This window comes from Hyperoodon ampullatus, assembly GCF_949752795.1.
Source record: "Hyperoodon ampullatus genome assembly, chromosome: 3".
Lineage (NCBI taxonomy): Eukaryota > Metazoa > Chordata > Mammalia > Artiodactyla > Ziphiidae > Hyperoodon > Hyperoodon ampullatus.
Window position 1 is genome coordinate 48,069,888 of NC_136916.1, and position 26,104 is coordinate 48,095,991.

Below are 26,104 nucleotides of genomic sequence, written 5' to 3' on the forward strand. Positions count from 1 at the left end.
TGGTGACTGTGGAGAGAGAATGAGCTAGTAAAGCCTTGCTCCGTGGCAGGAAGTTGGTCTTTAGATGTGGTCCTCAGCTCTAGATACCATGGCAGGGACACTGGTAAAAAACCATCTGAGTTTAGCTGACAGCATTTGAAAATGAAACTTAAGTATGATGTTATAGAGGTAAAACCTCTGGAATTCTTAGTTTAATGGTTGCCTAATACTGCCCAATTTCTTCAAGTTCATTCTAAATCCCAGACATCCCAGACTTTAGAGCTGGCAGGGACATTGAAATTAGCTAGACTGACCATTTCATGTTACAGAGGATGAGACTGAGGGCAGATGGAAGTTAAGTGACTTGCTTGAAGTCGTCACATGGTAACTTATTAGCAGAGTAGTCTAGTCCAGAATCCACATCTTCTAACAAAAGGAAATTGAATACATCCACTATTCTGGCTTTGGAATCAACTCTTCCTTGAAAATATTTAGGGTTTTGGTAATGTGTGGACTCTCCTTTACTGTTTCCTTTGCCACATCTTTTCCCATCTTCCTCACACACTACTCGTTGCCACAAACAAACAGAGCTTATCAGTGAGATAACTGTATGACCAGTTCAGTTCTGAACTACAGATATGTTGGGAAAAAATGGTGTTGGCATTTGGGAAATACAGTGAGAGAATTTTTGGAAACTCTGATGTAGCTCTTAGAGTAGGGATTTTAAAATGATGTTTTTCAATGGCGCAACCCCACTTTCACCAAAAAATGGTAAGTAGGCGGTCAAAAAACAGGAAGGAGAAACCCATTACTTTACATTATTGCAGGGATCTCAGCCTTTTGAAGCTCTCGTATCTCTCTTGGGGTGGTGGCGGTTTCTGACCCATTTAGAGCAAGTAATACCTATTACGCTTTCTTTAAGGATGTGAATTGAGTTCAGAGGGGTTACGGGTTTGCATGGGTCACAGTGTGAGCTGACTGCACAGCCTGCAGTGGCACCCAAGCTGCCTGACACCCCATCCCAGGCACTGGAGTCATGTCAAGAAGCATAAGGGACTTGGAGAGTGGGGACCTGAGCTGTGAATGTCTGTGGGAGGGCCCTGAGGTCGGAGCAGCCTCTCCTCAGTCTGGACCTCAGTCCTCACAGTGGGACCCACAGACCGGCGTCGCTGGCACCACCGGGGAGCTTGTTAGAAATACAGAGCCCCGGCCTTTGTTCTTCCTGAGTCAGAATGAGCATTTAAGAGATCCCCAGGTGAATCCTGTGCTCATTAAAATGTAAGAAGTCCTGGCTCAGAGGCCTCATGCCAGTGAAATTCCTAGGTAACTAGGGAAAGAGCAGTTTATGACTAAAATAGATGCTATTTCTTTTCCTCCATAGTTTACTGTTGCTCAAGTAAGGGGTAAGCTGAAACCGTAATACAGGGGACCTGGTTTTCCACACATACAGAGTGAGAAAGGGACTCATCATTTGTGACCCTGGTCCTCACTGTGGGCAAGAAAGTGATGTCCACAGCCGTGCTGTGGAAAGGTGGTGACCTCCCAGCAGATGACCTGGCGTCGGGGACCCTTCGGGCACCCATCAGCTGAGTTCCTGCAGCTTCACTCGCTGGAGGGTGGGAGTAGCTGGTGACATGGAACCAACGAGCTAGCATTCCATTCTCTGGCCTCCTGGCCTCCACGCCTCAGCTGTTTTCCCTCATTCAGCAAAAAAACGAGACAGAAAAGAAACAAAAACTGGCTGTGAAAAGAGGCCCTGTTAATTAGTAAAGCCTGATATGTCTTATGTGTTGGGTCTGCATTAGGACAAGCCAGGAGGGCCTCTTCCTGTGCGGTTACTTTTCATCCGTCAGGAGTGAGCCTGTCCGAGGTGTTGTGGCGCTGTCGGGGAGTTTTGTGCTTGTCATGGATAAAAGTTTCCCCTGGCCCCAGGCGACAGTGTGAACATTTCTAAGTGTGGGCATTAACGAATGAAAATGGGCCAGCTTGTAAGCAAGTCATTATTTGCAGTGAATGGTGGTACCAGGCAAAGACTGGGATTTTGCTTTTTCTTTTGTGATAACAATTATGTATTCCTCCTCCAACCCCCCTTTTATATCAGTAATTGGAGCATATGGTTAAAAGTCAACTATTTCAGAAGTAGTGGAAATTTAGCAATTCAGCACGTTGAAACATGCTGTTTGTCTGTTTTGGAAGAATTTTCTTAGTTGCCATCAGTTTGCCAGACCATCCTTGATTGGGAAATGAGGCTGAATTTTTAATGAATTAGCCAACCAAGAAACGTGACTTGCCCTTAAAATAAGGGGTCATGTAATTTGGACAGTACAGTTGCCCTGGAAAGACTGTTAAAGATCTTGTTTCTCTCTTTTGAGAAATCTAGGCTTGATATTGAGCTGGTAAAAATGGGCAACTTATAGTCTAAAGCCAGGTTTGAGGATTTAGAACCGTAGTAGGTAAGTCAGGCAAAGTGAGACCTTTCTGACCTTGTGAGAAATACGCCTGGGTTTCGTTGGCTTGGTCATTAATAGCAATATCAGCCACCAGAGTCATTGCCTCGTTTAACTAGATATTTACAATGGTGTGGGTAGGTAACTTCTTCCCTCTTTTACGAATGAGCAAACTAAGGCTCTATGAGGCCAGGCCCAGTGAAAGGGCCCAGAAGGAGGCACAGCCTGGATCTGAGTCTAATCTGGTGGACTAACTGCAGCATCCTTTGCTCCTTCCTCTACGCTCCTAGATGCACATTTTTAGAATTAAAACTGAGAATTCCATTCTTGAGGTGATTTATGTCTTTTATCCAGGCTGAGATAATGTGTACGTGTGCTGGGTGTGTGGGGAGGAGAGTGCTTGCCAAAGCTACAGGATAGAAATGGCCCATCTTCCTGGAACACCAAGGACAGTATCTGGATATAAAAAGAGACATGGGGTGGAATGAAAGTTATAAGTGTCGACTGCAAAGCGTACATGCATTTTTGTTGGAGAAACCCAAGCCTTGGAAGCAGTTCTTTGCGGTCACTTGGGTGTCTCTCACCACCCCGCATTGGACTTCTCTGCCTTTAAGGTTGCTTGGGTGGAAAATTTGGAGAAGCACTCATGTAAGTGCAAGTCCCGGGCCGTCTGGGCCTTTTCCATCCTCCCAGCTCTATGTGGTGAAAAGGAACGTCTTAACTATGTAAACAGCGTTGGGGAGCTGGGGCTCTGCTCTGTTTGTACAGCTGCTCCCCGGCTCCCGCTCTGCTATCTTCCATGGCCCAGAGGTATCCGTGAATATGCTGGGGAAGGGTTTCTGGAGCCCGGAGGACGTGAGAACTGGGTAGGGGAGATGGTTGTCCTCCAAGTGCCCGTGCTCATTGGTAGTCAGTCTTTTCAACAAAAATGTATATTTATTTAAACATTTTTAATACTTCTTGAATTTCATAGTTCACCATTTAAATCCTCACAAGAGGGTTTGCAATGGAATACCTCTCTCTGCTTCTTTCCATAGCCCCAGTTCCCTTCTTCACAGCCAGCCAGTGTTACCAGTTGCCTGTGTAACCAAGTAAATACAGGTGAAGAAATGATCTCAGGGCAACTTTAAGGGATGGTCCAATCTTGAAAAATAAGAGAACGTAGCACATCTGCTACTTTTGCCTTTGTGGTGATGACCTAAGGTAGTGTTTCCGACCTTTTGGAGTGGAATTTGGAATTGATTTTTGTTAGCTATTTCTGACTGCTTGTATGAATGAATAATAGGTAAGGTATTAAAAGACACATCCATGTGATTTTTTTTACAAATAGATATTACATAGGGGGTATGATCTGGCTAAATGAATCGTTAGAAACTGTGTGCTCTTTGGTTTTTATTTATGATGGAACATCCTCCCTAGTCTTGCTGTGACGTACAACACTTAAGATCAAAACATCACAGAAATGAAGTACCAGCAATTAATTAAGTGAGGGCAGCAGTGTTTGTCCCCAGTGACCTGTCAGAGTAGATCTTTACCAGCTCTGGTCCTCCTAGAGTTCTCCTGCCTTTGCCACAGTCATGAGATGCAAACTTAAGCATTTGGAAAAGGTGGTGCATAGTTCAAAGTTCAGAGTTGAAAGAGTTTTGGAGTCCCTCTAGACCAGTTTGCTTTGCTGGCAAGTCATGGAGAAGAACTTGCCTTGAACAAAGGGATATGATTTTTATTCTTTTAGGTTCCAGCACTGCTGCAAGTGAATTAGGTATGGTTTCAGGAAGAGCAAGGTTATCCTATGGGCTTTACCTGAAATAGTGGACTGGGGGCGTGGGGTGTGGTGGTGACAGGAAGAGGGGAGCCGCTCTGGAAAGGTTTGCCAATGGAGGCTTAAGTTAAATTTATTTGTAAACATAATGTGGTTTACCACACTATGAAGACATAGAGCAAAACGTATTATCGTTTTACAAATAGTCAAAACAGGACTAAGTGTCTCAACACATACAAGCTCCCATAGAGTCACACTCAGCCTGTGAAATTAAGAGCTGGGATTGGAGCAGACCCTGCCACTAGCAGCTGAGTGATAACCTGCCTGGTCCATCCTCCTAAGACAGATGGACTCAGAATGTGCCCTGCAACTTCCAAACAGAGAAAATACCAAGTTCTAAACATCAAAACACAGCACAGTGTCCTTTATCTAGCATGTCAGGGTGCCAGGTAGGCCCAAATCCAGCTTAAACCAGATCTGGTTTTCAGTATCCTTGCTCTTCCTGAGATTTCTGGGTGAATGAAAGATCACTGACTGCACGTGGAAGTGTTCTTCGCTTTACCAGAAGATTTAGGCAAATGTCTTTAGTCTCTTGTTCTCACCAGGACCTCGGTGGACCTCAGCTCCTCCATCCCCTCCGTCCGACTCAGCCTCTGGGTTCCCTTTGTCCTTTTTTCCTCTTTTAAAAATCAGCTGTATTGAGATACTTAACATACAATTCAACTATTTAAAGTGCAAAACCAATGGTTTTTAGTATGTTCACAGAGTTCTGCAACCATCGCTACAGTTAATTTTAGAACATTTTCATCACCTCAAAAAGAAACCCTGTACTCTTTTTTTTTTTACACATTATGTATATAATTATATATATATATCAATGTTTATTTAAAAAACAGGATCATACTCTTTATACTATTTAACTTTTTATGTATCACATCATGACTTTTTAAAAATTTTTGTTGCAGTAGTTGATTTACAATGTTGTGTTAGTTTCAGGTATACAGCAAAGTGATTCCATTATATTCTTTTTCAGATTCTTTTCCATTATAGGTTGTTAAGAGAGATTGGGTATAGTTCCCTGTGCTATACAGTAGGTCCTTGTTGGTTATCTGTTTTGTATATAGTAGTGTGTATATTTAAATGCCAAACCCTGTACCCTTTAGCTGTCCTCTCCCAATCTTCTCAGCCCTACGCAACCACGAATCTATATTCCATCTCTATATATTTGCCTATTGTAGACATTTTTATATAAATGTCAATATGGGGCCTTTTATGAACGACTTCTTTCACTTAGCATAATGTTTCCAAGCTTCATCCATGTTGTAGCATGTATCAGTACTTCATTCCTTTTTAGGGCCAAATAATAGTCCATTGTATGGACAGACCATGTTTTGTTTACCCGTTCACCAGTTGATGAGCATTTGGGTGGTTTCCACTTTCTGGCTACCTTGAATAATACTGCTGTGGAGTTTTTGCACAAGTTTTTGTGTGGCCATATGTTTTCATTTCTCTTAGGTACATACTTAGGAGTGGAATTTCTGGGTCTTATGATAACTCTGTTTAAACTTTTGAGGAACTTTCAAAATGTTTTCCAAAGTAGCTGCACCATTTTGCATTCTCACCAGCGGTGTGTGAGGGTTCTGATTTCTCTACATCCTCCCCAACACTATTATCTCTCTTTTTGATTATAGCCGTCCTAGTGGGGTGAAGTGGCTTGTTATGGTTTTGATTTGTGTTTCCCTAATAACTAATGATGTTGAACATCTTCTCATGTGCTTGTTGGACTTCTGTATACCTTCTTTGAAAGATGTCTTTGCCCATTAAAAAAAAAAACGGGTTATCTTTTTATTATTGAGTTGAAGAATTCTTTATATATTCTAGATATGAGTCCTTTATGAGATACATGATTTGTAAATATTTTCTCTCATTCTTTGGGTTGTCTTTTCACCTTCTCGTTGGTATCAGTAGCACAGAAGTTTTTGATTTTGATGAAGTCTAATTTATCTATTTTTTCTTTTGTCACTTATGCTTTTGGCATTGTATCTAAGAAGCCTTGCATGACTCAAGCTCACGATATTTGTTCCAGTGTTTTCTTTTAGAAGAGATTTATAGTTGTAGATCTTACATTTAGGTCTATGATCCATTTTGAGTTAATTTTTGTGTGTGGTACAAGGAAAGGATCTAATTTCATTCTTTTGCATTTGGATATCCAGTAGTCCCAGCACCATTTTGTTGAAGACTGTTCTTTTCCCCCTTGAATTATCTTGGCTCCCTTGTTGAGAATCAATTGACTGTAAATATTGAGTTTATTTTTAGACGCCCAGTTCTATGCCATTGAACTACGTGTGTATCCTTATTTGAGTACCACTTGATAACTGTAGCTCTGTAGTCTCTTATCTCTTAATGGGAAAGTTAGGGCAGGAATGGACAATCTGGACTTTTCTCTTGCTTTCCCTGGTCTGACCAGTTACTGGATTCTTTAGATCCCTCCTCAGGTTTTCAACCACACTTTATTTCTCCTCAGTCATCTTGCTGGTTTCGGTAGAAGATGATATGTCCAAATAGTAATAGAGAAATCCCAGCTGTTGGGCACCATAGTGTTCTGCTAGCAGTGCCCGCCAACCTTGCTCTGACTCAGTAGCTTGACTCTGATGAGCTTTCCCAGATGGATAGAATTAAATGGAACATTTGGGTTGTGAAAAGATGCTCTGGTTTCTGAAACTCTCAAGTTGGTTAAGTTCAGGATAATACAGCTTCCTGTACTATTACAAGATTTAAAGATCTTTCTGAAAGGCTATGCAAGCAAGTGATTTCGGCAGATAGCTCTCCCAGGTGGGCTGTGACGTAGCCTTCGAAGCCCCATCTTGCCTTCCCTCAACCTTCCTTTCCTTGAAGGCATCTGCAGCACTGTTTTGTGAGCGCTGGGTTTACTGGTTTTGGCATGTTTGTAGTAGTGGAGAAATAGAAGATGAGAGGTCTGCTGGGAGAGGTGGAATTCTGGACAAGGCCACTTACCATCACTTTTAAGATGTTGAGCCAAAAAATAAAACGCCTACGTGACATCTGGAATTAACAATAATTATCCTGAAATTGTTGCCATTCCTTTCTGTTATGGACTGTGTGCAGCACATGCTCATTTTCAGATGGTAGTACCTAGAGCTTGCACCGTGAACTGTACCATAATTTAAGCAAATTTTAATTTCCATTTTGTGTTAGACATAAAAAAAAAAAAACCCTATAAGCAGAAATTGCCCTTCATCAAGAGCTTCTACTAAGAGGTCCTACACGTGGTGAGGGGTCAGGAAAGAGAACTCATCAGTGGTTATAAGAACAGGTTCTGGATTCGGTCTGCCCGAATGCATTTTCTCCTACCTGAACTTGGACGAGTTCTTCAGTCTACCCAAGCGCCAGTTTCTTTGTCTTTAAAATGGTGATAAAAATAGTATCCACCTCCTAGAGTTGTTGAAATTTCACGTCAAGGACTTGACACAGGCAAGGGTCGGCAAAACTTTTCTGTAAAGAGCCAGATAGCAAATGTTTAGGCTTTGGCCACAAGTCCTGACACAGCTTTTGTAGCACAAAAGTGGCTGTGGACAGTGTGCCCCCGAATGGGCGTGGCAGTGTTCCAGTAACACTTTATTTATTTGTTTGTTTATTTATTTATTTATTTTGCGGTACACGGGCCTCTCACTGCTGTGGCCTCTCCCGTTGTGGAGCACAGGCTCTGGATGCGCAGGCTCAGCGGCCACGGCTCACGGGCCCAGCCGCTCCGCGGCATGTGGGATCCTCCCGGACCTGGGCACGAACCCGTGTCCCCTGCATCAGCAGGCGGACTCTCAACCACTGTGCCACCAGGGAAGCCCAACACTTTATTTTTAATAACAGGCTGTCATGTGCCGATCCCTGGCTTAGCACGGTGCCCGGCACGTAGTGGGTTTTAATAAATGCCAGCCATCCACGAAGTTGGGAGCTGCGCCTTGACCCTGGTTCCCATGCTCACCTGTTCCTTGTCTTTAACAGAACATCGAGGTCCTGGCCAGTCGGAGCAGCACCGCAGAGCAAACCCAGGTCGGGCCTGAGATGCACGCTAAGGCTCTGCAGGAAGAGAACGACAAGCTGCGGGGAAGCATCCAAGAGCTGGAGCGCACTGTCGCTCGGCTTCAGAGACAGGTTGCTGACCTGCAAGGTGACGAGGCCAAAGCGAAGGAAATGCTCAAGAAGTGCCAGGTGAGGCTCACTGGACCCCGAGCTCAGGCTTGGCAGTGCCGGATCCTTCTTTCCTGTGTGAGGAAAAGCACAGCGACTGGAGAAGCAGAAAGGGATTTATTATCATAATGGAGTAGGAAAGGTCAAGGCAAGCGTGATCATCTCCTCTCTGTAACCTGTCGCTTTTGTTCCTCTCTGCATGGCAGTAATGGGAGATGGGCTTCTAGGGCGGCTTGGAACGGGGCTGACAGAGTCAGGGTGGGAAGCACAGGTACAGGCACAGGAGTCCCTGTTTGCCCAGACATCAGATGTGCTCAACCTTTTGACACTGAGCAGAGGCCTCCGAACACCCAAAAAGGCCATCTTAACACCACCGTCGGGCCCATTCTCACTCGTGACTGTTTATTCTTTTTTTAACAGTTGGTTGACGGTGTCTGAAGTCACGCAAGTCTTAACAAACCAATTATCTGGTTTGCCAGATCTCTAGAAGTGGGAGGCTGTTAGCAAGAGGCACGTACTGACGGCTGTGAGGAATGGCAGCTGACACTAAAAAGGGACAGGAGAAATGTAAAGGGGAGGTGTATTCTCACAGAGCTTCCCCAAGTGGTCATCCATCAGAATCACCTGAAAAGCTTTTCTAAAACTGTGTGCTTGAGTCCATTCAATACCTGTTGTTTCTGAAGCTCCAGTGCTAAGGGTGGATATTTGTATTTCCCCCCAAATCATCTCAGATGCTTGATGTGGACGTTCACCTCTGGTTAAGTATGGAGCTGCAGACAGGCACATACATCTGTACGGCTGTTGTGTGCTGTTGTGGGCCCATGACAGGTGCACTGTGACTGCAGCCTCTGCTGGCTGTGTCTGTGGATGTCCCCTGCATGCCTTTCATGCCACCAAGTCAGCTTCCTAGGCATAGCACACATCTGAATGTACACTGACCCCATGTTTCATTGTAGGGAGAAGCTCGGCAATTAGAGGAGGCCCTTGTGCATGCAAGAAAGGAAGAAAAAGAAGCAGCGTCAGCCAGAAGGGCCCTGGAGAGTGAGCTGGAAGATGCTCAGGTAAACACTGAGGGCTGTTGTCTTTAATCCCCCACAGAGGAAACTCGAGAAGCAAACTCGGAGGGACATGTACAGATCGCCATTGGTCCTGTCCTTCCAGGCAGCTCCTTTCATAATAATAACCGTCCTGGACTTCAGACTATCTATCTAGACCAGTGGTTCTTAACTGGGGGACATTTGGCAATGTCTAGAGATGGTTGATTGTCACAACTGGGGAGATGCTACTGGCATCTAGTGGGTGGAGGCCAGGGATGCTGCTAAACATCCTACAATGCACAGGATAGTCCCCATAGCAGTGAATTACCCAAATGTCAGTAGTGCCAAGGTTGAGAAATCCTGCTCTAGACGTTAAAGAGCCTGACAGCTTTCCAAAGATAAAATATGAATTGTGTGAGGAAGGCCGCCAGAATTGGTCCCCAAGGCAGTGTAGAGTCAGCTCTGTGGCAGAAGCCAATTTCCTTTCTCCTCTGGCTCAGAGTGCAGTCCTCCAAGATGGCTATTAAAAAGAGCAGGAGGAAGTCATTTCCTTGAAACTAGATAGCTATCTCTATTCAAAATAGGCAGGTTCCTGGAAAATTAGGTTTTCCCATTTGAAGGTTAGAAAGCCTGAAGTACATTCTTTAAAAAAAAAAAGTCTGCACTGAATGCACTGAGGTTCTAAATAGACTTCGCACAGTGATCTCAGCGTGATCCAGGTGTGTCCTTCCGTCTACCTGCTCTGGGGTTTTAAAGAACCAGCAGCATCAAGCATCCCTCAGGCGAGCTTATGAGGAGGTAAAAGCCAGTGCTTCTGAGCAGTTGTCTTAGAGGAGGCTGTTAAAGTTTTCCCTTAGGACTTGCTTGTCTGTAAGGATAGGTCGGGGAGGGGCACATGGAAAGTGTCAGGAGCTAGCTCAGGATTCATAGTTAAAAATGCCTAATTGCAGCTCTCCTTTCATATACAGCTTCAACTCCTTGGGGCTAGGGGAGGGGAACCTGCTTGTATTGTACTAGGGTTCACTCAGGTCAGCCACGACTCAGGAGCTCTCACCCCCAAATCTGCACCTTCTCTCTTGCTTTGGACAGAGACCTTGTTTTTGCATGCAGTAAAGCCCTGTCTTTTCCCCATTTTGGTGTCTGACTGTCCTTGCTTTGGATTTCTTTTTCTTTCTTTCTTTAAATCTAGGTCTTTGTTACTAACTCTTGTTTGGTTGACTTTGTGTGGATGGCAGTTTCACTGTGCTGCTGTTTAAGGCTTGTGATGGCTACAAGCCAGCAGCCAAAGTGCAGGGTTTAAATCTCCGAGCTAGTTGGGCACAGAAAGAGGAAAAACATTTGTACTCTTCAGGGGCAGAAGTGTGCGCCTTTGTGTCACGTCCACACCAGGCACTTGGTGCAGCTATTACAGGCTCTGTCTTTATCATCTTTTGGTCAAACCAGAAAGTTTCACACAGAAGGAAGTGGTTCAGCAGCTGTGAATCTGCAACTCAAAGCTAATTCAGCGGAGACAACAGATGATGGCCTCAAGGTCTAAAGATCTTCATGTAATCGCCACCCACCCCCCACCTCTGGCTCACCATCCTTGCCTTGGAAATTATCCCTGACCTGTTACTTTTTGTTCAGGCCTGTTTTCCCAGTGGTGCTGAGATGGGGAGGATGCTTCGTGCAGCGCGTGGCTGTGCTAGCCACTGGCAACATAATCCAGCAAGAATTTTAAGAGGGTCCAACAGTCTCACCATCATTATCTCAATTATCTGGTCTCAAAAGCAGTGCTATGAGGGACTTCCCTGGCGGTCCAGTGGTTAAGACTTCGCCTTCCAATGCAGGAGGTGTGGGTTTGATCCCCATTCGGGGAGCTAAGATCCCACATGCCTTGCAGTCAAAAAACCAAAACATAGAACAGAAGCAATGTTGTAACAAATTCAATAAAGACTTTAAAAATGGTCCACATCAAAAAAAATCTTCAAACAAAAAACAAAAAAAGTCGTGCTATGAAAAGTGCACCATCACTCAAAAATACTTTGCTTTTTCTCAGTTTGGGAACCAGATAGTCATTCCTTTAGTTCGCTAACTTTTTCTGCATGCTTCTCCCAAAGCTGGCAACCGAAGGGAGCTTAACCCTTAGAGTAAGAGGAGAGAGTAGCAGTTTTTTTTTCCCCCTCACATAAGCATTTTACATTTCAAAATCTTTGTGCCTTTAGCAATCTGTTGCATCTTGGTGGATGATAAATATATTTCTTTACATAGTAGCTGAAGACCATGTGAACTTAGGTCTGATTTATTATGACTCAGTCAGACAGTGGCAGAGGTTCTTAAAGGGGATGCCATTCTTGGTTTGCTTCAGCCCTACCACTTGGTTGAGGATTGTGCCGCTGTGTAGATCTACTTGAACTGCATTCATGGCAAAGAAGTCTCTGATTCCCTTGAGAAATGGCTTCTGCAGATGGGGAAGCCATAGTTCTTTCCTTCAGGGAGGGATAATAATATATACTCTGTATGCCTGCACCTCCCACCCTAGTGGGCTTCTGTGTATTGAGACCAGAGAAGGAGAAAGCCCCCATGGTTGTCACGGTCCACGGCTAATGTGTGGCACGGGCTCTGAGGAGACTGACTTCCTTCTGATCAAGCCTCTCATTCCTTTAAGTGCTTCGGCTCACCTGCCACTTAGTTATTGTTAATACGGACTAATCGGGACCTTGCTCAGCCGTATAGTGAAAGGCTTTGCATCCAATGAGATAATGGTCCCCAAGCTCAAGGGCACTCACTATACGTCCACCAACCTTGTGTTTTGGATTCTCCGACCTGATAAATTTTCCTCAAATTTTTGTCCCAGTGTTAAGTCAATGGCCTTGTCTGGCTGGTCTTGGAAATACAGTCACTGTAGCTATAGAGCGTTTCACACCTAACTCCTAAATGCAAAGTTGCCAAGTTGGCTGCTTTTCGTATGAATTTGGGACATATTTTCTCAGCATGGACATGTTGGAACATATTTCTTGAATCACTGAAGAGGCAGAGCATTGTTTAAACAGCATTTCTAAACCGTAGAGGATGTCAGAACGATCTGAGTAACTTTCAAATGCAAATGTGTGGGCTCCACTCTATGAAAAATTGTGATTCCATCCGAACAGGCTAGATTTTGCATTTTATGTAAGCAGTCCACCACCCTTGCCCAGTGATTCTGATATAAGAAATCTTTAGATCACTTTTGGGGATAGGTGTTAATTCTCAACCACTGAGTTTTTCTCATATGCCTAATAGAGAATCTGGACTGTGAGGCATACTGAGATAGAAAATCTATTTCTTGCCTTTACAGATCTTACTACCCTGCAATAGAGGCAAGCATGCAAGAAATGTTTTAAAAATAATTTAGTGAAATTACTATTCTAGGCAAATGTGTATGTTGGGACGGGGGTGTTGGCCAGGCCCCAGGCTCAGAGTGGGGGAGTCTGGGGTGTCTCCAGTGACAGGAGAGCAGAGCCAGTGTTGGGGGGTGGTAGGGGAGCCCTCCCCGAGCCAAGGGTGAAACAGAAATGCACTCACCACGTGGAGTTGAATGGAGCCGAGGCTGGCTTGTCTGCTGGCCTGGGGCCCCTGGGATTGGGATCCAGACGGAAGAAAAAGAGAGGCTGGGGGATCTGTAGGGGCAGGGGTTGAGGTGGATCCTGGCGGTTCTATGGGAAGGTGTTGATGTCCTTCTGTATTTGTTTTTGTTCAAGAATTGACATTTTGAGATACATGTTCCTGAGAGTTTTCTCCCACATGAAGGAACCAACCATACCTTGCTTACCTTACCCTGTGTGCTGCTTTTTGCCCCCAACACCGCTAAATCAACCACAGACACAAGTCCCGGGGGTTGACCCTCCCTCTGGTGTGTGTCCAGCTGGACCACGGTGAGACTCACTCCTGCTAATTGCCCCCCCACTGAACTCCCGATTACCTTTCTTTTACCACCCTCTTTCCCCAACTGCTTTTGTTGACATTGGTTCCCTGCAGCAATCAACTTCAGCAGCCCGGCTGTGCTGGCTATTTCTTTGAGCGCAGCCTTCCACAGGTGGCTTTTTGGCCCCAGGCCATGTGGCTTGCCAGCAGAGCTGTTCCAAAGCTTTGCAAACCAGGAGTGCCTGAAGTGCTTTGTGAGTGGTTTCACAACGCCTGAGTTACTGCACGTGACAGCAGCTTGTAAACTGTTAAGCACTGTACAAATATAACCATTGTCCTTATACAGCCTGTGCAGGGACACAAGACTGAGTAGGTCCTCAGCAGTACTTGTACTAACCCACATTCAGCCCTCAGAGCCTGGTAACATTTTTCTTATGATCTAGCTCCTGTTTGGGTCATGCTCCCCCATTCTGAGCTGTGCCCCTTCGTGATAGCCTCATGCCAAAGGCCTTAACACTCAGCCGTTTAAAGAAGCCACTATCATCTTCCTAAGATATGTTAGGATTTTCTTTTTTTTTCTTTTTAGAGTTGCATGATTTTTACGTAAAGGACATCAGTCTGTATAATGTTGTGAGATGAGAGCCTCAGAGGAACCCAGGGGAAACATTGCACCCAAGATGGTACATTTTATACGAAGTACTAGTATTTGGTGCTGATTCAGTAAATAACCACTCGTTTGTACTTTTCCTGACTCGTGTTTCTTCCATTTAATACCTTCTGTCCATCAGGTTCATCAGCTTGTGGACTGCCACATTCCTTTCCTTCTATGTGTGAGTGAGCCCAACCCATGGATTCTGTTGATTATAACTCCCCCTACCCAAGTGGACTCTTGGCCCATGGGATAATGTTCTTTTTTCTTATAGATTCATTTTTAGCTCTTTTAATTGTGAGAATCATCTGCATAGCAGAGAAAATGCTCGAACATTAGGTGCCATGCTATCTATCACAGGATGTCAGTTGCCACCTGGGTTTAAGTTTGTGTAATGTATAACTTTACCTCAGCTTTCAAGCATGAGTTCTGTCAGGTTTTTGGACACTGTCCTGCATCACCACCTGCAGCAGCCTTGGCCGTTTTCTGTACCTTCTGTAATGCCTCCTTCGTCTACCCTTCCTTCCTGCGTATGTCTTTGGTCAAATCCATTTTGCGTCTTGGTCCCTGGATTGCAGAGCTGACAATGTCCTTGTGTCTCTGTGATGGCTTTATTTAGATCCTTTTCCTTATCACTGACGTAGCAGGTCTGATTGCTTTGTGGTGTGGCTGTGAAACTCCCTCTGCCACCTGTTTCTGTGGCTGACCTGGTAGGCCGGTGATAGCACTGTCCTTTCCCTGCCATCTGCAGAGAAATCTGAGTCAGGCCACCCAGGAGCAGAGGCAGTTGTCTGAGAAGCTAAAAGACGAGACCCAGCAGAAGGAGCAGTTAAGGAGACTGAAGAGTGAGATGGAGAACGAGCGATGGCACCTTGACAAGACCATTGAGAAACTGCAGAAGGAGGTGAGGGGTAGGAAGAGGGGAGGGAGAGGAGGAGGGAGAGGGCGTGGCACCCAGCCCCCCCGTAAGGGCCTCATAGAGCTGAGGAGACCTGCAGTGTGTCTCAGCACACATGTGTCAGGGATTTGCAGCTCCTGGGAAGCAGCCCTGTGGACTTGTTGATAATCCCAGTCACAGGGGAACTGGTTTAGAAAATGCCCTCTGGATCCTGGGCCCAGCTCCTCTCAACAGCTGCCCGAAGAAGCCTGGCATGTCAGTGCAGACTTCACAGATGTTACCTGAATCAGAACCTCTGTCTTCGTGCGTAATCTGTGCACTTGCACCTCTCTTTCTTGTGCAGGAGTATGAAAGGCAGTTTTAAAGCCCAGTAGTTGCTGCTCCGCTGCCCTAAAACACCCAGAAGGGAAAAGGCACAGAGCTGATGGAGCCACCCTGAGTATCTGCATTTTTTTTGACAACTACTGTGTGCCAGTCATTTACCGGCTGTTTTGTATCTAACTAGAATTCCGTCTCTATGTATTGTTTTAATCTTGACAACAGCCCTGCAAGGTAAAGATTATGGTTTCAGTATTTTTAACGAGTACACTGCAGAGGCCCAGAGAGAGTAGGTAATGCCCCAGCCATGTAGCTGGTAAGTGGCAGAGCAAGGATGTGACCCAGGACCATGGATCTAGCTCCAAAGGATGTGCTTGTTCACACCTCCATGCTACTTCCAAGTTAGAGGAGACTAATCCTGGGCAGATCACGACCAGGTGCTTTGCAGTCTTTGGGGTGGGGCGCTACAGAAGAAAGCAGACAAGACGTGTTGAGCTGGGACGCAAACCTAGCTCCCCGGCCCCAGATGGAGCATCACAGGGTGGGCTCTCACCCGTGTCACTTCTTCCAGATGGCTGACATTGTTGAGGTGTCCCGCACATCAACGCTGGAGCTCCAGAACCAGCTGGATGAATACAAGGAGAAGAATCGCAGGGAACTTGCAGAAATGCAAAGGCAGTTGAAGGAGAAAACTCTAGAGGCAGAGAAGTCCCGTCTGACTGCCCTGAAAATGCAGGATGAGGTAATGCCTGGCCAGAGCAGTTCCTGGTTTACCCGTGTTCAGAATATCCTTCAAGACTGCTCTGAAACTCTTCTAGGAGAGGCTTGGGGTAGATTCTTAAGACAGCGTTTGTGCTTGATTCTCGGGATGGTTACTTTGGGGCAGATGGCATTCTAAGACACAGAGGACCCAGGGCCTCTGAGGTTAAATGGACACAGCTTTAGTTTGACCATTTTCGTGATTAATCCAAGATCTGCCTAAAAAGCTTAGCTGCCATTGGTGGAGCACCAGTAGTGTGCCCAGCTGTGTCTAAATGATTTATATGTATCATTGTTTTAATTTAATCTTAGAACAGGGATTATAATAACTAATTTTTTTTTTTTGCCATTCGTTTAAAATTATATAGAGAGACTTTCATTGCCGTGGGAGTGGTGGGTAAGAGCTTCAGAACAACAATAATGGAGACAAACAGAAATCTTCAGGAATTTATGAGTACTGAAATTATTAAAACATATTCTTGGCTTTCTATTTAAGAATAATAGAGCAAAGTAACCCAAATGTTAGCTTCCTTCAGTCTGGACTTCTGAAGATCTGTGTATAACCAAGGGAATGTTTTTGATTATTTTAATGGAACGCTGAAGGCTCTAAAGCGCAAGCACAGTGTAAGCTGAGTTCTGCTCTGTCTCTTGCCAGCTGGATGACCTTGAGCAAGTTACCCCAATTTTCTGAGCATCTGTTTCTCCCTCTTTAAAAGTATACAAAATAATAATGATTTAATAATTAAATGAGGTAACATGTGAGACTATATGGCAGAGGGTCTATATATCCTGGACACTGATATTAGTTTTCTGTTTTTTTTTAATTCTAAAGCTTGCTTTTTTTTCATAAGCAGTGCCAAGAGCACTAAGGTTCCACAGGAAAACAAATTTTTCTTTAAAAAACAAACTCTTATTATCTTTGATGATCAAAGGAAGGTCGCCCATGAGTCAGCGCTGAAACTGTGTGAAAGAACAATGGATATTTATCACAGGCTTCTAGAATACTTCTGAAAGGACCCTGGTAACAGATCCCCTCTGGTTTAGGGTCTTAGGATACAGGACTCCTAGTAAGAAGTGAAATTAGCATATTGACAGCATAGTTCTCTGGCACTGAAGAAGAATCATTTCTACAGCAATTGGGTGGGAGGATTCTGATATTTGCCAGAATGCAAACAAACACCTGGTATGCTGTTTTGATTTCAGAAAATCAGTGTCATGGTGACCCCTGTAAAGTGCTTTCCCTTGGTTTTTGTATAATTATTACTCTGCTAGAATCTTCGGGTAGGAAGGAACCTTAGCAACCCTCTAGTTAGATAAGGAAACAGATCCAGAGAGATTAGTTAAGGCCAGATAGAGACCAGTGTTGTTTGTAAAATGGCAGTAATTCCAAAAAGGATTCCTTATGATGAAAACAGAGACGGCACTTCCTAGATTTTCTCAGTGGTCTAGCCCTGTGAGACACTATTTCCATTTGCATGGCAGAAACAGACACCTCATCAGTCTAGAAGGAAACTGCAGTCAGACACCACCCTAAGTCAGGATGGTGAAGTCATGGAGTCGTTTAAAACAAAAATGAATTAATACGCCAAGGTCACTTGGGATCCTTGAGAAACTCAAGCTCAACTCTGTTCACCACCCTCCACCACATTTTGGTTGAGCTGAGTTAAAGCTCTCAGTAAATAAAAAAGCTGCAAGGGTCCATCCACCCTAAGTGCTGTAGTACTGCCTCCTTTGCTTTGAGAGAAATAGGCATTTTACCTCTTTTGACTTTGGCATAGAGCTAGAAAAGTTCTGATGAAGGTCATCGTTAGAGAATTAAGACTTAGAGTTCACTGTTCAGTTTATTTTCTAAATCCCACTTAGCAAAGAGCAGCTTCAACTACTTAAAGGTAGCACTAGTAGGTTCAGAAGTTATTTACTTACTCATGATTCCAGACACTGTACTATTCTCTTGTGCTTATCATTATTGAATACTCTTGGTATGTAGAGCCCTTGCTAGATGGGCGTCGGAAGGTAGGAATGTGCTGGGCATTGGGGAAGGAAGGGTGAGCTGTACCATTACCTGTCAGTCTTTCTGACTCTAAAACCCATGTTCTTTTGGGGGTATTATCTCATTTGAGTCTCACGACAGCTTTTTAAGGTAGGTTTTATATTTATCCCAATATTGCAAATCAGGAAAACAGAGAATTTTTTTAAAGACTTTTTTTTTTGGAGAGATTTTTTTTTCATGCTCTGGAGTACCTCTGTATCCAAAGAATGTCTCGTCATCCTTTTTCCATGGGATGATTTTCACTTTGTGCTTTCACTCAGTCACCACCGAAACCAGACTAGGGTCTTTATCTGGAGATGTCTTCTTTAAGACTGCTGTTTTCCTAGAAATTTCAGGTGTTCCTATCAGCCTCCAGGAGAGAAACACAGTTCCTAGTCTTCCCTCTGGGCTTCCTAAAGTAGCCTAACCTGTTGGGTCCCCAAAAAGAGTATCTTTGAGACTTTCCCAACTTTTCCATGAAGCTCACCCCCAAAGTCTGGTACTCTTTAATGAAGTTTGCCACTTGCTATCATATACTCCCTGAAGGAAATTAACCCTTGGTGTATTCAATTCCTATGACTGTACTTTCACCTGCTACCCTATACCACCTCCAGGGGGGAAGGAAGTTGAGAACAAAACAGACAGCCTCAGGCTTCACCCGATCAGTCCACAGAGATGTTTAAGGAGTACCTTCTGTTTGCTGAGTTGCCTAGTTCCCTTGGGGAGATTCCAGAGGAGCGGAAAACACAGACAACCCCTTGCGAATCAAGCTGTCGGTTGTACTTTCTTCAAAGCTATTAGTTCAGTGCCACCTTGTGGAGGAACAAAACACTGTAAATTATGACAACTGGTAACATTCTTCTAGAGAGTAGTGGTTTTCACTTAATTTACATGTTTATATTAATAGATTTTGTGCCTGCAGGTTGCTCTGGGGTCATGATTTTAGCTTTTATTTTCCCCCAGCTTTAAACCTCTGTTGAGAGGAGCCTGATACGTGTGGGTGATAGATTACACTCTGGGAGGCGCTTACTTAGTTCAAGGGCTTTCGGGTATCTTCGGCCATGACCTACAGTAAGAAAGGCATCTTGCCTCGTAACCCAGTAATACGTGCATCCATACAAGTATATGAATATCTAGTAGAAAAGTTTCACAAAACAATATTTGCTTGTACTACTCTGATACTTTTTTCTGTTATATTTAACGCTGGCCAATATCTACTGAATTGAATTTATAACCCAATGGGTTGCTCTCTGTAGCTGGAAAAGCGGCTTCTTTTTACAGAAGAGGAAACTGAGGCCCAGAAGAAGGTGGCACTTGCTCACGGGCTTCTGAACCCCAGTGGAGTGTGGGGGCTGCCCAGTCCTCTTTGGGGTCAGCCTGCACATTGACGAGATCTCTGTGCTCCTGACGTGCCCAGATAAGCACCCCAGCCCCTCCTCATTCCAGACACGTCTGTTGGAGGAAGAGTTACGGGACTACCAGAGAGCTCAGGAGGAAGCGCTCACAAAAAGGCAGCTTCTGGAGCAGACGCTCAAGGACCTGGAGTACGAGCTGGAAGCCAAGAGTCACCTCAAGGATGACCGAAGCCGACTCATCAAGCAGTTGGAGGTTTGTGGGCGGCGCTGGTGTGGGACTCGAGGGAAGCAGACTTTCCGTGCACGCCTCAGCCTTTGGGAAGTCTTTGGCTTTTTTTCTCTTGAACAGCAAGACAGTAAAGTCATTTCTTGATTTGAGGAAGAAGCTAGTAGTTTGTAGACTCATAAGACATCAGAGCTGGAAGGAATGAGGGAAATAATTTATGTAGTGTCGTCATTGTCTTGAAGAGGAAGCAAAACAAGAGTCCAAAGGAAGTTAGGAGATTTTGCATAAGGGGACGTAGATAGTTCTTTATCTGTTTGTTGCTTTGGGTGGTGTTTCCAACTACAAAGGAGACAAGACTGCTGTGAATCTAGAGAAGGGCTAAGCCTTGCATCCAAACCATCCAACTCCTAGGGACACCCGAGCACTCATTTCTTGCACCACATGCTCCGCTTTTGTTGCCTGATTCTGGCCCGTTTCCCCTCACAGATGATCCAGCTATGCCAAAGCTGGCAGTAAACCAGCTCAGGTCACTTTTGGACACACCATGTATACATAGTCCAAGACAGTCTATCAGAAAGTTCTCAGTGGAGTCACCAGCTGGGGTGAGCTGTTCACAAGATGAAAATACAACACGTTAGAAAAATGTGAATCAAGTAATAGAAGCCAAATATGAACAGCCTATCAAGAATGACAGGAAGAACCTTAACATCAATCCAGACCTATGGGAGAAGTTAACATTGTCAAGGTTTTGATAAAAATCAGACAGTGCTCAAGGCCAGGGAGAGAGAGCTGGAATTTAAAATCAGTGGAATTCCTGATTCAACTTCACAAGTCAATAGAAATAACTTTTAAAACCTCCAGGGGACTTAGTAGCAGTTTATATCCAGGGAGTGATGTTTCAACCATTAAAGATTTCATTAGATGGACCCTTTTAGAGGCTTAGAATTACCTGGTTAGGGTGTTGTGCCCCTCCCCCTCAAGATTGCTGTGTATTTTGCTGATGTCCTGGTTCTAATCTCATTAGGGGAGGTCATTTTAAGGCAAGCTAAGGTCAACCCAGGTAACTAGGAAGTGATTATTCTAGGACCCAAACAATCTGGTTAAACACAAGCTAAAACCTCGTCAGGCAGTGATGTGAGAACCTTTGGCGTGATGACCCTTGGCCTGACCCCCTGAAGTCTCCTGCTGGGTTCTGTACAGTACAGATTATAGGCAAGAAGAGAGCCCTGTGAAGAGGTGCTTTTAGGCAAAGTTGCCAGGTCATCTCCTTCTAGAATATTCTGACTAAAAAGAACATTTCCTTTTACTAACTCAAGGTGTAGAAGCCATGGCATAGCTAAGCTTCATTTGCCCCTGTGCAGTATTTGACCTATTTCTCCATTAATTATAAAATGAACAGCTCTCAAGACCCCACCCCTGTGAGGCACACCCAAGGGTGCTTTCTCCCTAAGAGGTGGCTGGCAAGACTGTCTTGCTGGGACTAATATCTTGCTTGTTCCTTTACTAGCACTTAACAGATGAATTCTCAGACTCAAGAGCTCTCTCAATAAAGGCGATTGTCTGTAAACTCAGAAACTCAGGTGACTGTCCTATGTAAATGTGGTACTTGTGGATCTTTGGTGATTCTGAGTGACACTGGCCTTGGAGGGGTCAGGAACCACCGAACAAATAAGGAAGTTTGGTGCAGGACCCAGCTGTTCTGAGTTGGTCTTTGGACTCCTGGGAGAGAGAGCTTTCTGGGTTCTCTGTAGATTTCGCTCACAACAGGGAAGGCATTCACAGACATTTAGTCATTCACGAGTTCTGTTTTATTTTTGGTGCATACGGAGGCTTGTCAGCCAACTTTGACAATCGCAGAGACAATATTTATGTACAGATGCTGCAGGCTCACACAGAAACTCGTAATGCTGATTGCTTTTTGTGTGTCTGGCTCATGGCTCTGACATAATCCAGACATGACACGTTGGCCGGTGGCAGGAGAAACACATGTACAAACCCCGCAAGCCCCCAGTTCTAGGTGGGGTGGTTTGTGTTCAAAGCCTCTTTTTTTTTTTTTTTGGTACACAAAGCTACTTTGAAGTACTTTTCTCTTGACACTCAGTGATGTTAAATTAGGAAGGCTAAGGAAGATAGAAATTCCTATTCTTCTGTGAATATTCAGTTTAGCAGAATGGGCTGGCACTGCCTTTATGTTACTCTGATGGGGATTTGGGAGTGCATGGTGCTAAGTATATGAGGTTCCCTGGAAGAAAAAGTCAGATGCAAAAGGCTGTTCTAGACTCCATTCCTGAGGGTCTTGGAAACCCTGAGCAGGAGAGAGGAAGAACATTGTCCTGAGTTTAGAGTATTTAGAGGAGTGTGCCTTGGACAATATCTTGGTTTCCACATTGTTTTTTAACAGATACCTGTTAAGCTTAGGTAGATATTTGTAAAATTACTGATTCATAAGGAAAAAGAAAAGGCTTGAAGGAAACATGCTAAAATATCCTCAGTGCTTGTTAGGGTTTGGGGTAATATTTTTTTCTCCTTTTATGTACTTTCTAGATGCACAATTATATTTTACATTATGAAAGCAATAAAACACAGTTTTAAAAAGATGTACTTTGGACAGTATGAGAAAAAGACACATCTTTCCTCCAGGCTCTAATTCATGGTGTTCAGCTCTGATTTGCCCTTGGGGTTGTCCTTTCACAGGGCAGTCCTTGCTCCTAAAAACTTGGTCAGTGCAAGTTAAATAGGCTGTGTTTGTGACTTCTTTCTTAGGACAAGGTGTCTCAACTGGAGATGGAGCTGGAAGAAGAAAGAAACAACTCGGATTCTCTGTCTGAGAGGATCACTCGGGGCAGGGAACAGGTACTGTTTTGTAGTTGAGTGGTGAGTGGATCATCCTGCATGAAAAAGGAAATGTGAGAGGTTAAACCTGAGGATTCAGCTGGAGGAGGGAGAGAAAGTCCCTGGCTGATGGAAAGGATGGAAGGTGGGGTCAGTCACTAAGAGGGAGGTGTAATATGTAACATGGAGCATACAGAGTGGAAGTTTCCAGAGTGGTTATGTATAACAATGTATTAGTCACAATAGGCAAAGTGCTTTTAGAGCTGAGGCTCTAAGAATCATTAGTTTAACAAGCAATCATGAAATTTGGTAGCTACCACCGTATTAGTGCCACGGGAAGTAAATGATATGCATTCTTCTCCTTTAAGAACTTTGTCAGCAGGGCTTCCCTGGTGGCGCAGTGGTTGAGAGTCCGCCTGCCAATGCAGGGGACACGGGTTCGTGCCCCGGTCTGGGAAGATCCCACATGCCGCGGAGCGGCTGGGCCTGTGAGCCATGGCCGCTGAGCCTGCGCATCCGGAGCCTGTGCTCCGCAACGGGAGAGGCCACAGCAGTGAGAGGCCCGCGTACCGCAAAAAAAAGAAAAAGCAGTGGGTACTAAATTGCCAAGTGAAAGAGTCAGGCAGCTAAGGAGGGAAAGACCATGATAGTGAGGGTGACAGTGGGAGTTCTTAGGGAAAGGCTGGCCCGGAGCTGTCTTTGCAGAAAGGGTAAGATTTAGACAAAGTAAGGAATGGGAAAGGAATCCTAGATATGGTGGAGGGTGTGAACAAGGATTGGGAAGTAGGGTCTATTTAGCATTTTCTGGAGCTGTGCTTGGTTAGGTTTCTGGTTTCAGTGAGGGAATAACAGGAGAGGCAGGTTGAGGGATTTTGAAAAGACTGTACCCTGAAGGCAATGGGGAGCCCTGGAAGGTCGTTGAGCAGAACAGTGAAGCATACACAGTGTTCTCGAAGGGGATGGGAGTAAGGGCAGGAGAAAGGGGGCCTGAATGAAGCCTCAGCTGGGCTGTTTCCAGGGACAGAGAACAGGAGAGGCGGTTGTGAGATCAAACATTCTATCCTTTTCATGTGTTTGTTTCCACTTTCTTGTGCTTAACATCTGATGCTCAGTAAATGCTGGCAACATTCTTTGTAAGTTCCCAGCCCTTCTAAGGCCTTCCTTTTAGATACAAGCTCAGGATATTCTTTCTTTTTTTTTAAATTAATTTTTATTGGAGAAGAGTTGCTTTACGGTGTTGTGTTAGTTTCTGCTGTACAGCAAAGTGAACCAGCTATATGTATACATATATCCCCTCTTTCTTGGATTTCCTTCCCATTTAGGTCACCACAGAGCCCTGAGTAGAGTTCCCTGTGCTGTACAGTAGGTTCTCATTAGTTATCTATTTTATACATAGTAGTGTGTATATGTCAATCCCAGTCTCCCAATTCATCGCACCCCCCAGGATATTCTTAAAGTTGAAGGAAATTTGACTAAAATAGTGGGTGCTTTACTGGCTTTTGGTCTGTTTAAATCCAGAGAAATCCTTTTTCCTCTCCTTCCTCTAAAACCATGTTTCCCTTTACGATATTTGCCGCCCTTACTGAGGGTTCTCCAGGTGCTGGGTGCTGTGCCCGTGCCTTGCATGCTTTCTTTTGTTGTTTTCAGGGCTCACGAGGCTAAGTGGCTGCTTAGGGTCTCGAGGCTTGAAAGAAGCGTGGAGCAAAAGCCCACCACCTCCCACCTGTTCCCATCATCCCAGCATCGGACAGTGAGGGTGGTAAAAACGCCCCAAATGTTTGGGTCTCTGTGCCAAAGTTTAAAAATAATGCCACAGTGTCTCTTAATATGAGTGAGGATTTATTTCCACCTGATCTTCTCCTGACACTCCTCCTGAGTCCAGGATTCAGATGGCCCAGCTTGGTGTTCTAAATGTGTCCCACAGGCTGATGTTCTAGCTCCTTGGGCACTGCTGTGTGACTGCTGGTGGCTGAGTGCCTACAGTTAACAGTAGATCTGGGCCGAGATGGAGAGGTGTTCTCTTGGCCACGGAGGCCAGGATAACCCAGCCCAGTGGAAAGACCATTTGTTCAACCCAGGCAGCCAGCAGGCAAGAGGAGAGCTGCCCTGTTGCCTTGGCAACTGCAGGGTAAATCCCAGTGGATAAAGTTGGAGGCTTCTGCAGTCATTTTCAGGAACTGCCCCTGAGTGGCTGGCTCACACCTGCTCCTCAGTCTGCACCAGGGGGATGCAACCACCAGAATATGAGCCTGGGAAATAAGGCTGCTTTGCAGTCAGCACGTGAAAGATCAGAATGGGATTCCTTTCTTTCTTTTTTTTTTTCTTCTTTAATTAAAATGATCCTGGTCTCAGAACTACCTCCTATTGTAAAGACTACTCAAAAACCCAATGTGTACAGTTGGTTAATAATAATTTTCCTTTCTTGTGACTGAGTATCATTTTTAGTACTAGCCAAGAGTGTGTGCTCACCAACCCCTTTACAGCCCAATGGTAAACACAGGTGATGGGGTTAAATATTATTATTAGTGATCATAAATATCTCTGGCTTTTCATTAACCCAGAAGGCAGCTGCTTCTAATCCTGAGAGCTGGCTCAGGTCACGGGTGCCTCTGACATAAACCCACTGGAATCTGATACTGTTATTTCCGATCAACGTGCTCAGGGTTTAGCATTCTTTCAATCCAGCTGTGATAACTGTTGCCTTCAGCTCCCCTTCTGTTTTTAATTCGCCTGGAAGATTTTTGTTTGGTCTACTTAATATAGATGAAGGGTAAACAGCAACGTAAAGCGCTAAGCTTACATAAAGAAATGTTTTCTCAGCCTCAGATTTACTTCCCTGGTCCAAAGGAGGAAGCTGGCTAAGCCAGAGGCCATTTCTCTCTCCCTCTCTCTCTCTCTTTTTTTTTTTTTTTTTTTTGTTCCCAGTGTGGGCTCAGGGTGAGAAGAGTCTTATTTGGAATATTCACAAGTCATGGGGCCATTCCTGGGGATCACAGTATTGAGGGAGTCGACTGAAACACTTGTGGGTTTTGGTGAAGCCCATCCTTGGGGGTATTGTCCATAGCACCACGTGGTATTCCTTGTGTATGGCTCCACATGGTGTTTTTTTAAAATTTGTTTATTTCACACTTAATTTATTTTTTAAGTTTTTATTTTATATTGGAGTATAGTTGATTAACAATTTTGTGTTAGTTTCAGGTGTACAGCTGGTGTATTTATTTTAGAATTCAGGGTCTGGCTCTCCTTTTTGAAGAACTGAAGGAAGCCTATCATGTTTGCCAAAAGATTGAAGGAAAATTGACTGTCCAGTGACAGTAACTGTTAAGTTTTATGGTCTCACATTTGTTCCTTCCTGTTCTTCACTCTGATTTATTTTACACTTCCCTTTTAATAGCCATCTTTTGAGGGGATGTGGTAGGGTATAAATAATTACTGTTTTGCTTTGTTTTTCCTTTGGAGACTCACATTTGCCTGGGGCGCTCCTGGGAGGTCTTGAACCTGCAGAGACCTCCGGGATGCTGTTTCCTGAGTGCCCCTCTGTACTGCGAGGCTCATTTCCTGGAAGGATCCAGAATTTCCAGTCAGTAGCCCTGAGGGAGCAAGACCTCGGTCGATGGCCGCTTCTTTAAGTTTGTCCTGAACCCCAGCCTGGGCCCAGCGCTGTGGACCCCTTGGCAATCTTTAAATCCCTCCCCAGCGCTTCTCTGCCTCATGCCACTGGAGGTGCT

The 26,104-nt window shown here is 44.6% G+C and overlaps 1 protein-coding gene across 1 annotated transcript in view; it reads left to right on the top strand.

Moving 5' to 3' along the window:
* CGNL1 (cingulin like 1) overlaps positions 1 to 26,104 on the top strand; it is a 96,761-nt gene that overhangs the window by 61,615 nt on the left and 9,042 nt on the right. The window contains exons 9-14 of the mRNA XM_079700650.1: positions 8,206 to 8,412; positions 9,348 to 9,452; positions 14,711 to 14,863; positions 15,747 to 15,917; positions 19,410 to 19,571; positions 22,308 to 22,397. Of these exons, the coding sequence (XP_079556776.1) occupies positions 8,206 to 8,412; positions 9,348 to 9,452; positions 14,711 to 14,863; positions 15,747 to 15,917; positions 19,410 to 19,571; positions 22,308 to 22,397 (888 nt within the window). The remainder of the gene's footprint in view (positions 1 to 8,205; positions 8,413 to 9,347; positions 9,453 to 14,710; positions 14,864 to 15,746; positions 15,918 to 19,409; positions 19,572 to 22,307; positions 22,398 to 26,104) is intronic.